A 12,118-nucleotide genomic window follows, 5' to 3' on the forward strand; every position below is an offset into this window, starting at 1 on the left:
ATCCAGTGTTGAAAAAGAATGTTAAACTCTTACCCAGCAGGCTGTGTAACCTTGAGCACAATTAGTGACAAATGCTTAAATTGAACTAATGAAAAAACTTTAAGTTTAACTCACAAGTTATTCTGTCTGGTCAGGGCATCCAGAGGAAATCTTCTGAGACGTCTGCTTCTCCTTGCCGTCCTGTGATGCTGCATATCTGCTCGTTTTTGGTTTAATACCATGAAAAACGGTTGAATTATTGCCAGGAACACGGACAGATTCATATATAAAGCTATTTTCAGTAAGGTAGAAGAGAAAACTACAGAAAAAAAATGCCTCCTCGCAAGAGCCCGTAAATCGTTCAGCAGCACAAAAATAAATATTGCCATGGAGTAATAACATGGGGGTTTATTTATCAACAAATACATAAAATCACCACCAATGTGTTTGTAATTTTATTATTTATAAATCAGCCACATTTTCCATGATCAGAACACAGCAGATTCATAAATAGTCTTCATAAAATGTTCATATTTATTATATTTTTAATTTGACAAATGGGTGTCATTCTCCGCGTTAAATAGAAGTAGTTCCCCTCCAGACCAGGTGGTGGCGGTAATGCGCCACTTTGTTTCCGTGCCAAGCGCCATTTAAAAACACCCGAAAGAGAAAACTAGTGAGCACGGGTGTCCGAATAGGCTATATGCACACTCACTTCCGCATTCCAAGTCGGCCAGCCAGGTTACATCCGGCGTCGACGGCGCACATAGCGTCAATAACAACTATGGCATTTTTCACTCGGTCCCTTCAAGATGTCCCAAAGGTAACGGTCAACGACGTGAGTCGAATCATACAAAAGTTATGTCACACTTCGACAACCAAGAAAGAGAAGGGCTTCAAATTGTATGTGTCAAGCTACATCCACAATTTTGAAGGTAAGATCTGGACGTGTTCTGTGTTTACATGCCCATAGCATGCATGCTATCTAGTGCTAGCGCAGCAGGTGCAGCGTAGGCTATGTTTACTATTATGTGTCAATCACAGCCAATTTTCCTAACGCCTTTGTCAATGTCAGTTTCAAACAAGGATTCAAGCACAGGAGAGGTAACGATTAGGGCTGAGTGCTACAGATCTATGAGGAAAAGCCAAAAGCCTCACAGCTTAAGCGTAAGAGAAAGTTATACTGCAGGTTCAGCGCAGATTGGTTCATGGTTCATGGTTCATGAGACAGGTTACGTTTGGCAGATCAAAGTTTCTGTGAATCATTGCATCTAATAATGCTAAAGGTTATTTTAAAGACAAATTTCATTTACCATACCATAAATAACACTGGTGTGTTGGAATATTTATCGATATTTAAATATGTACACTAATCACTGGGATTCACAGAAACTGAGTTCCGTTTTGTCACTGCATTGACACACGTTCTGTGTCCACTGTTGGGGATGATGAGTAAAGTGAGATAAATAATAATATAAATAATATTGTGGCTACAATTTTAGCTCATACAAATTGTTTAGTAGTTATTAATTGTTTTAGTAGTTAATAATTATATGTCGATGGTTCAAATTTGTTTGTTTTGTTAAACATTCTCACTGTACTCATGTATTCTCTTTTTAAAAAACTGCACTTTTATTCTATTATAACAGATTTGTGTATTTTTTTAGATTGTGCTTGGGGATGCCCGTCCTGTGCAGCTACTTTTGGCAAATCCAGGGCCAGATGTTGATTTCTGGTTTAGACTGGTGTGACTTTGTTGTCTACACACAGGAGGACATGTTTATTCAGAGGATTCCCAGAGACAATGAAATCACCAAAACAATGAAAGTAAAAATTGATTTTTTTTATTTTTATTGTTACCTCTTTGCTTCCCTAAATAATTAGATTCTGATTGCCTGTCACACTTCTTTATAGAGTGCTGTTAATTTCTCTTTTCTCCATTTCTCTTACTGGCAGTAACTCTTATTAGTTCAATCCATTTCAAAATATTTGTACATATATATTGATTCAAGTTTTTATATTTTTTCTTAATTGTATTACTATGTTTCTTGTTGTATTAATACTAATCTATTATTAAATTACATGTTACATGTTCTTCCGATTAATTTTTTTGATAATTGGTTACCTAAAAATATTATTTTATAACTGTTGTTTGTAAATTGGGAGCCCTAAATAAATGTTATTCAGTAAATAATTCACTGTGCATGAAAGTATTATTCTTATATTACAGATGGCTTAAAAGCATTGGTGAGGTAAAGTACATATAACATGCAAATAATTCAGTAGTTCTTTATTCAAAGAGTATGTGCAATGTACAGCAGTGCATACATAACATTAATTATAAAATTCAATTTATACAAAGTAATTTACAAAGGTACATTTAAAGAAAGTAGTTATACAAATGGTCATAGGTTATTAATTTTTATTTTTTTCTACTGCTGCTACTCTGGATTCTTTGCCCAAGCCTTTACAAGAGGCCCGTTTTCATAGTTCGTCAGAAGACATGCAACAGTATACAGCTGATTAATGTTGCCAAAAAGCCGAAGTGGAATCTCTGTGTCAAAGAACTTGTGTTCCTTAACACGCCGTATGAGGCGCTCAACATGCACCCTGAGGCGTGCAATTGCTTGGGTCTCCCTGACCTCACAGGCAGACATCTGGGATCTTCCAGAGAGAAATGCTGGCCTATAAATCTTGCAAGGTACAAGGTCATCAACCAGAAAACCTCGGTCGACCATGATGGCCATTCCAGGTCTCAAAAGGGAGAGAATTCCAGACTCACGCGTGATCTGTTTGTCACTGATGGAACCAGCGTACAGTTGAGAAATAAATGTGACCGCCCCATGAGGAGCCACTCCAAGCAGCCCTTTGAGAGTACAGTGGGACTTGTATGCTGAGAACATTTCACTTTGGAGAAGAGGTGATGAAGGGCACTGGCACCTTAGCTCTGTGCAGTCCAGGATGACTGTAGTGTCTGCATAGTCCTTAAACTCAGCTGGCAGATGTGCCCTTATTTTCTCCTCTGGTATCCAGATCCTCACAGACCCTAGCACAGTGTACAGAAAGTTGCTCCATGTTGTAATGATCCGACTGACTGTGGACTGGTGGACTCCATACCGGTCAGCAAGATCACGCTGTTTTGAACCCAGTGCCAGGTAATTGAGAAACATGAACATCTCATCAATGGGCTGCAGGAAACGAGTCTGTTCAAAAGAAAAACAATTTGCGTTATGTTTCTCTCAACCTCTATTAGCCCTGATCTTTGTTAAAGGGATAGTTCACTTCAAAATGAAAATCATATACTCAGTGAATTTCTTTCTTTCTTCAAAATATCTTCCTTTGTGTTCAGCAGAAGAAAGAAATTCATACAGGTTTGAAACAACTTGAGGGTGAGTATATGATGACAGAATTTTAATTTTGAAGTGAACTATCCCTTTAAGTTTTATTGTATGGGCCATGTAAATAACTACTTACTACAGTGGAACTTGGCTCTGTTAAGGTGCCTCTCTGTGCTTGTGTCACACTGACCATATTTGGCAGTGATGGCTCTATTAAGGCCCAGAATCTCATCAGCAGGTCATAGGATGCAAATCTAAATAAATACAATTCAGATATAATCATTTAAATATTATATCATTGTATACTATGATATTACTTGGAAGCATTTCAAATATACAACTCTGTTAGCCTTCCTCTCTCCCTCTCTCTCTCACACACACACAAACAACTATATCTGTTGTTGCAAAAGTAACGTTACTACAGAACAATCTGATATCTTACCTTGTGAAAAAACGTATGTCCTTGTCTCAGGCAGCAAAACGATGAATTCCAAAGCGCTGATTCATTGTCAGCTTCTCGACGTGTTCCCTCAGCTTGAGAATCTCATCTCTGAGAGACATGTTGTCATCAAGGGCTAAATCAACAACTGCAGGATCTGAAGCCGAAGCGTAGTCGTGGTCCATAGGGATATCAGCTTTCTCACCTGCGTCGCCGTCATCCTCCGTCATCGGAGGCGGACGCTCTCTCCTCTCCCACACCCCCGGTCGTGAAGTGGGAAGGGTGAAATTGTTCCACTCAAACAGTGCTGGGACAGCTCCCTTGTTTAATAGCCGCCTCCCCGTCTCTGATAAGGGCTCACGAACATCATCCTTGTTAAAATGTCGGCTACATACTCGGGTATGGGGAGTAACTGTGAATTTGTCCCTCCGGATAGCTACAAGCCATTTACGCCTGATTTCCGCGTCAGATGGAAATGTATGAAAACTAAGTAAACTGTTGTACTTGCTCGAAGCTTGACACAGAGGCACACAGCAATGCTCGGCTGTACTATAGATGGTTCGCTGAAATTTGAACGTTTTCTTACTAGTCATATTGTAGTTGCTGTTATATCGCTTTGTAAACAATCGCCTCAGCGCGAGCGGAAATGGCTTAGCAGGCTGAGATTTTAGCGGAAGTACGTCATCACCTCCGTGTGCATATAGCCTATTGCTTTGAAAATTCAGAGAACTATATAGAGAACTATATAGTGCCGCACTATATAGGGTTTTAGTAGTTAGGGGTTAGGGCGGTAATTCGGACACAGCCATACTGTTGCGCAAAGCATCTGACTGATCACGTGATATGGATTGAACAGCTGAGCGGGCTGCGTCATTTATTTAATGGCGACGCACGCACTTCATTCAGGAAAAAGCACCGGCGAGACACAAGCCTTGTCAGTCCGTGCATAAAGCTTGTTTCTTACCTGTGTGCAATTGAGTGGTCCATATTCATCTGTTGAAGAGGCAGCCGGTAAGAAGAGACTTTATCCGAGCGCTAAAATTGTGCGATCACTTGTTTCCTTGTTTGTTAGGTGTGTTGTGGGACCGGAGTGTGCGCTTCACAAATGTTTGTGTGTACTTCAGGTACCAGTGGGAATTTTCAGCATTAAGGATTAGATGTTTATTTCGTCGGTGTGCTTTGTAACTTTTGTAAATTTACACTGGGAAGTTTTTTATGAATGTGAATTTTTGCTAAATAATGAGATTTTAAAGTTATTCTTGAATAAATTTGGAATTAATACATGAACTTAAATAAGAATGTTATTAACGTAAATGAGTGATGTTGCTAATTAAGTGAGGCACTTTAAATTACATAAATGTTTGTTGTTGATGTGTATGTTGAATTTGTAAATATTTATTACTGTTATTGTGTGTGTTTAAGGTTTTTACCTATTGATTGCTGCCAGATCAAATGGAAATTAATTAAAGTTTGGAAATTGATCTCAAGTGGCAGTCTGAGTAAATCGATCTTCAACGTTGGACACTCAGCCCTTTTCAAGTGTGGGAAAAGTACACAAAAAAAGTAGAAACACTTGACAGATACCTATGGGAGAAATAGGATTTAAACCACTGGAGAGCAGATCCTCTGATCCCTATGTCCTGCTCTAATCTATGGAGTAATATACTGTGGTCGAGAGTGTCAAAGGCTGCACTGAGGTCTAACAGGACCAGAATAGAAAGTAGTCCCTTTTCTGAGGCCAATAACAAGTCATTAGAGACTCTAACTAGTGCAGTTTCCGTACTGTGGTGAGGTCTAAACCCCGACTGAAAATCTTCAAAGTGGCTGTTGTCCTGTAGGTGGCAGTAAAGCTGCTTAACTACAACTCTTTCTAGGATTTTAGAAATAAAGGGCAGGTTTGATATCGGTCTATAGTTGTCAAATTGAGATGACTATTGTTGTAATATTGGGCAACATAAATAAATTTGAATTGAATAACATTTGTTAAGTTTAAGAGTCTGTTTTGTTCTGCTCCTGTGTTATCCCATCCTGATCCTACAGCTCAGTTCATGGTGGAAGTGGACGCCTCAGAGTCTGGAGTTGGGGCAGTGCTCCCTCAGCGTTCATCCTCAGATCAAAAGATGCATCCCTGCGCTTTCTTCTCACGGTAGCTTTCTCCTGCAGAGAGGAATAACGACGTAGGAAATCGAGAGTTGTTGGCAGTCATGCTGGTTTTGAAGAAATGGTGCCAATATTTGGAAGGAACATCTCAACCTTTCATACCAGCTCTTTTACCAGCTAATTCAGAATTGACAAAGCCTATTGGATAAGAGGTGAAACGTCTTCTAACTTTAAAACCAAGTCCAGATGACAGCCCCTAAACCTGCTTCTATGATCCACCTCTCTTGGTATGGACAGATCATAAGAACTTATCTTTCCTCCGTTCTGCCTGCAGATCTCCCTGGGCTCTTTCAAAAAACTTTTAAATGAACGTGAGACAAAGCTTTCAAAGTGTAAACGCTTTATTTAAGACTTTTTATTGATTGAGTGTGAGTGTAAATGAGAAATGTGTGTTATTGTTGTGCTGCTGCCTCTTGGCCAGGAGGCTCTTGGAAAAGAGATTTTTAATCTCAGTGAGTTTTTTATCCAGGTTAGATAAAGTTAAAAAAAATGAATAAAAAATAAAAGACTGAATCCCCGTCAAGCCCCCTTTTCATGGGACGCTTTAATTTCAAGGATTATTTATTGTCATTTATAGTGAACAGGGCAGATTCACAGAATAGGACTCTGCTGTGATGTTAATGTGCGACAAAAACACTTAAGAATAACAAAACAAACAACAGTAAGCAAAAAACTTACACAAAAGTCAGAACAATAAATAGAAGTACAATAGTGAAAACAGTGCAAACAGAGGATGAAGAAGGTGCACAGGACAGTGTAGTGGACCGGTGACTGGACATATAAGTGAAAGTTTAAGGGGGGAAGAGTTAAAGTGTTCATGAGTCTGACTGCAGAGGGAAAGAAACTGTTCTTGTGTCATGAGGTTCTGGTACTGATGGACCTTAGCCTCCTGCCCGAGGGGAGTAGATCAAGTAGACCATGTCCAGGGTGAGAAGGGTCGGCTGCTATCCGACCTGCACGCCCCCGGGTTCTGGAGACGTATAGGTCCTGGACAGATGGGAGGCTGCAGCCCATCACCTTCTCAGCTGAGCGCACAATACGCTGCAGTCTGTTTATGTCCCTGGTTGGGGCTCTGGCCACACCTGGATTTTTCTCTCCGTGTATCACTTAACCGATTTAAATCTATATATTCGATGGGATTCTATTTATATTATGTCTGGGTGGATTTCTATCCAGCCATTCATTTGAAAATAGATTAAAATCACCATCTACCAATATACTGTATATGGTCTGAGTGATATAAATGTTTTTACTCTGTAAAGGAGCAGAGAGAGACCCATCTGGACCTCAGAGAAGAAACACTGACACACCCTTAGACCACTCCCTCTCACCTGTGTGGTTAGCTGATGGTCACAGTTGATGATGAGCAGCTCAGGTGGGGGTGGGGGATTGTTTACCTGACAGCTTCTGATCACCTCTCTGATCGAGTGACTCTCACAAGATGTTTCTGGTCTAAGACTCAGTTTGAAAGATTATTCAAAAGTCGCAGTGCATTATGGAGTTTGTAGTTTTAATGTTTGTGTTGCTCTTATATCTGAGCTTTCTGAGTAAGTGAATCTGAAACTCCGACCTGTAGCCCAGCGCCTGGTAAGAAAGCTCACCAAGACCTCGGGGTCCAGAGGAAACCAAAGACAACTAGACAAACACACTTGTTTTCTAATTGGAAAGCAAAGATTTATTGCAGACAATAGCAAAAGCAGCTAGCTCCAGCAAAGCACATAGCAGTAGAAATGTGTCCACTTCACAAAAACTTTGCCCAAGATAAATATCAAACAGAAAAACAAGTTTTAGAACAATGATTACATGACACTTCCAAAGAAGACATTGTCTGTCGTGGGCCAATGGGTGAATGAACATTGGGTCTCTAGTGACAGTGATCTACACACAAAACCCAGGACAGGAAAAGTCCAGAAGTAATTATCACAAATGTCACAGAGACGCCTTTGGGTGGTTACAGGGTCATGATATAGTGTGTACAGGTGAGGACAGAAAATGGCTGAATGACAAAAGGAAGTTAGCATGAGTAGCTAATCAGTGGGATTCACTTTTCTGTCACGATGGTTTTAGCGTTGGTGTAGGTGACGCCTTTGTAGATCCTGCTGGTGTTGAACTTGAGGGTTTTCCCGTTGTAGCAGTTTATCTTCACCTTTCCCATGTAAGGGAGATCCACAGTGGCTCTGCCAATGGTGACTTTCACATCCACCGTCTTCCCGGGAGGAACATTGACTGGGAAGGTGAACATCTCCTTCCTCTCATCGGTGTTCTCTAGACCGTAGGAGCTTTCTGTACTGACAGTGAAGCTGAAGCCAGTAGACGCTTCGACCATCTCTGGTATCCCTGCCTTGACCTCAAATTTGAAGGTCGCTTCCATTTTGTTTGACACGGACCAGGAGGATTTCTTGGTGATGGTTTTACTGGATTCAACTGTGTAGGACTGAGGCACGCCTGTGTTATTGGTGTAAGTGACAGCCTTGATCTCCTCTGTGGCCACCTGAGGGATCACCTGGTGGAGGGTGGGGTAGTAAACGTTCATCAGCTCAGTTGACTGGATGGTGTTGATGAACACAAACCCCAGACTATCTATGTCATAACCACACCTTCCTAAAACTCCCAAACAAATCCCAGACCCAACATCAATGGGGTACTCTGTTTTCAGACCCCAGTCGGTCATCTTTGGGAAGAATTCTTGTCCTGCTGTTGTCCTGATCCTGATGGCGCCTAGGCGAGTTCCTGCACCATTGCCCCACAGCGAGAGCGATTTAATCTGCTCGCCATCCTGAAATTCCATCTGTGAAAATCCTCCTTCAGGCTTTCCAAACTCCTCGACCTGACCATCAGTCAGCCAAACCTTGATGCCCCTCACCTGCCACTCTCCCACCCACACCCACAGCTTCTTTAGCGTGGCCCCATTGCTTTCCCCGGTGAAACTAAAAGAATGACCGCCGCTTCCCCCAATGACAAGCACAGGTGCCAGGTACGACATCTTTGTGGTAGAACCTGCAAGAAGAACAAGAACAACCTCCATTTCAGTCACAGACTCAAGGTTCAGCAACAATCGAAGAGATTTCAGAGAACCAGACCGGTACCATGAAGACTCTGAAGTCACAGGAACTGCTGAGTCAGCAACACTTCAAGTGTTTGGACTTATCTGTTATGCCCTTTTTCTGTTTAGGGGTTCTAGCGGAACTTAGCCTCCACTAACCTCCCTAGATTAACATAAACAGAAGAAAACATAAAAGAAAACAGCAGTTCACCCCTACAGCTTCACTGTAAAGTAGAAATCACACTCAGCAAAAGACTACACAGAGTGGGCCTGAACACTAAACGCTGCAAAGAGTACTACATGGTAAATAAAGAACACAAAACACAGAATAAACAGAAAATTCAAACTAAATGCGTCCACAGCCATAACAATGTTTTCAACTACAGACTATAAATGGACAATCACACCAAAGCATAAATCTTTTTCCAAAAATAAAATCTAGACTTTCCTCCAGACATCCAATCTGGTGATTCAAAGACAAACTTCTTACTGTGGGATTCCATCCCAGGTTCTTACAATACTCACAGCAAAGTTAGACCTTTGATTGGACCTTGGGTTCTGGTTCTGGGCGGTGTGGCTCCCTCCTCAGTGCTGCTCAGACTGAAGCTGCTCTCTCTTATATGGACCTGAGGGTGGGGCCCAGGATGCTCGGCCTCTCCTCCAGCTGTGGATTTTTCCAGCCTGACCTCCTCAGTTTCTATTCAAATCTGCTCTATACTCTGTTCTCTACCGGTCACAACAGCCAAGTCTGAAGTCAGTAGCATTATGGTCAGGTTTACAGCCCGTTTGTCAGACCAGAATGAAAGTCTGGGTTTAAATTTTTTAATTAAATTTTCAGAGATTTTTGCATAATTAAATACAAACAACAACATACAAGAAAGAGAAAAAGCTAAAACCAACTCACCCATCTGCCCTCCTCTCCATTCACACATCCCCTCCACACACAATGAATACAGGCACCAAAAAATGACTAATGTTAGTTTGTTTTCCTGTTTCTCTCCTTTTTTTTTAATGGTAAATGGCGTATACTTATATAGCGCCTTTCTTCCTACAAGAACAAAGCGCTTTACAGTCACGACCCATTTGCCCGCCTACCACCAGAGGCAAGGTGGGGTTCAGTGTCTCGCCCAAGAACACTTCGACTCATGGGCGTGCAGGGCGGGAATTGAACCTGCAATCTTATGATCATGGGTCAGCTGCCCTACCGCTGCACCACGGCCACTCCTTTTAACATTGTCCTGTCCAACATCTGGGCAGACAGATGAGAACTGAAGGCCTCCTGTGTTGGACATATTTTACTTAAACAAGAGGGGTTATGAATCTTCTGACAAACCAGAGGTATGTCTGAATAAACCCCTTTTGGAATTGAGGCCAAACTTTATTCATTTTAATCGTATTTGAAAATCTTTTGTGTTGGACCGGACGGAAAAGGAAAGAAGGGAAGAAGAGAGAGGGATGTTAGAGAGAGGGGGGTTGAAGGGTGATAATAGAAGGGGGGGATAAGACAATGAAGCAGCATAAAGCAACAAGTTTCTGGATGTTTATCATTACGGTGATGTTCAGATATAATTATGAATCTTCAGACAAACCAGAGGTATGTCTGAATAAACCCCTTTTGTAATCGAGGCCAAACTTTATTCATTTTAATTGTACTGTATTTGAAAATCTTTTGTGTTGGACCGGACAGAAAAGAAAAGTAGGGAAGAAGAGAGAGGGATGTTAGAGAGGGGGGGGGGGGGTAGAAAGGGGATTATAGGGGGTGTAAACCATGAAGCAGCATAAGAAAACAAGTTTCTGGATGTTTATAATTACAGTGAGGTTCAGACGTAATACAAATCTAGAAGGGGCGGGGCCTATCCACACACTCAAATGAATGTTATAAACATTCCTGTTGGCTGCAAAAATGTCCACGTCAACATGTACACAATACAGATAGTGTTCACACACGCATACTCATGCCTTAAAACCAACTAGTGTGAAATATTTCATTCAATCATCCAAACTATTAGTGTAAAGGTGAGCTAACACCTGTGCTCAGGTGAATGTTTATGTTCTTCTAAAATGGATGGTGGAATGTTAAAAGAAGGAGGGAGAGTGCCCAGCCATCCCCACACCCAGACCCCCACCGCAGCAGCAGCGGCAGCCGGAATTCCCCCAACGCCACAAGGGAACCGGCAGGGAACAACCGCCCACCGGGCGACCACATCCGCCACCCAGGCCAGGGCCAGGGGAGGCATGGGGGGGAAAGAGAGCACCGCCCCAGCCCAACCAGGAGAGCAGCCCCCCCGCCGCGCCGGGAGAGCCCAACGCAGGGCCCCACCCGAGAAGGGCGCCCACAGCCCCAGACGAGCACCCCATCACCACCCCTGCACTCCAGGCAGCCACCCACCCGGCCCACGGTTGGTCCAGGGAGGAGCAAGGCAGGGGAGCATCATTGGGATCTTCAGTATCTTTAGCTCTGTTCCAAACCAGAAAACTTATGAGGAGGCTGTTCATCGTCAGTTTAGGGAATCTGATCTGACCTGGGGTGTTTTCTTAGTCATTTTTGACGAGGGAAAAGTGACAAGAAAGAAACCCTAGGTGAAATCTGAACCCCGAAACAGACGAGGAGGAGACCCAGGACAGACCCGTTTCTTAGCAGAAACTTTTCACTTTGGCATCATGAAGGTTAGATTTACAAAACAGTTTCAGCCTCATAAGCTAAAGCTAGATTTTGTTTCATTAAGAAAAAGTTTCAACAATACAACCTGAATAACTTTAAATAAACCATAATTTGGAACTTCAAACAGATCAGAACACAGCAGCAACCAGAGATCAACGAAAGCATTGAAAAAACAAGGAAACATAAAGTATAATATTTCCTTTCTTTCTCGGTTCTCGGGGAAGATGCCACGGAGGCACAGAGCAGCGGCACTTCCCAACTCTATTTACTGCAAAATAGCGTAAATACAGCGAAAAGCAATTCCTAATCATGCCCCCGAAAAAAACCTGTGTTGGAGGAATCTGAGAATATCAAGAAGTTGCTTGATTTCTACGGAAGCATTTCTGTCTCATTATTAAAAATAAAAGTCAATGCCGAGAAGGCTTTTTCATTTTCAAAATGAAGCTCTGTTTGACTCAAAAGCAGTCCTCTGGGTTGAAGGAATGATTTCATCTTTC

The 12,118-nt window shown here is 42.0% G+C and overlaps 2 protein-coding genes and 1 long non-coding RNA gene across 3 annotated transcripts in view; 1 reads left to right on the plus strand and 2 right to left on the minus strand.

The window, feature by feature from the left end:
* Window positions 1-4,873, minus strand: part of LOC111947180 (aerolysin-like protein) — a 70,451-nt gene extending 65,578 nt beyond the window's left edge. The window contains exon 1 of the mRNA XM_023953748.2: window positions 4,721-4,873. The gene's annotated coding sequence lies outside the window, so the exon portion shown is untranslated. The remainder of the gene's footprint in view (window positions 1-4,720) is intronic.
* LOC111947182 (uncharacterized) lies at window positions 118-2,073 on the plus strand. Its single transcript, XR_002873005.2, has 2 exons — window positions 118-914; window positions 1,647-2,073. It is a non-coding gene; the product is annotated as an uncharacterized LOC111947182 (long non-coding RNA).
* Window positions 4,874-7,664: 2,791 nt separating the features above from the next.
* LOC101163707 (aerolysin-like protein) lies at window positions 7,665-9,709 on the minus strand. The gene is made up of 2 exons (XM_004084072.5): window positions 9,485-9,709; window positions 7,665-8,913 (listed from the first exon to the last, which is right to left on the minus strand). The coding sequence occupies exon 2, from the start codon at window positions 8,897-8,899 to the stop codon at window positions 7,958-7,960; it is 942 nt and encodes a 313-aa protein (XP_004084120.1). The 5' UTR covers window positions 8,900-8,913; window positions 9,485-9,709; the 3' UTR covers window positions 7,665-7,957.
* Between the last annotated feature and the right edge of the window lie 2,409 nt (window positions 9,710-12,118).

The sequence above is a fragment of the Oryzias latipes genome, chromosome 3 (assembly GCF_053564925.1).
Source record: "Oryzias latipes strain Hd-rR chromosome 3, Olatipes_Hd-rR_3.1".
NCBI lineage: Eukaryota > Metazoa > Chordata > Actinopteri > Beloniformes > Adrianichthyidae > Oryzias > Oryzias latipes.

Bases quoted from the DNA above. Each gene is read 5' to 3' on its own strand.
- LOC101163707 (XM_004084072.5), bottom strand. From the start codon at position 8,899: ATGTCGTACCTGGCACCTGTGCTTGTCATTGGGGGAAGCGGCGGTCAT.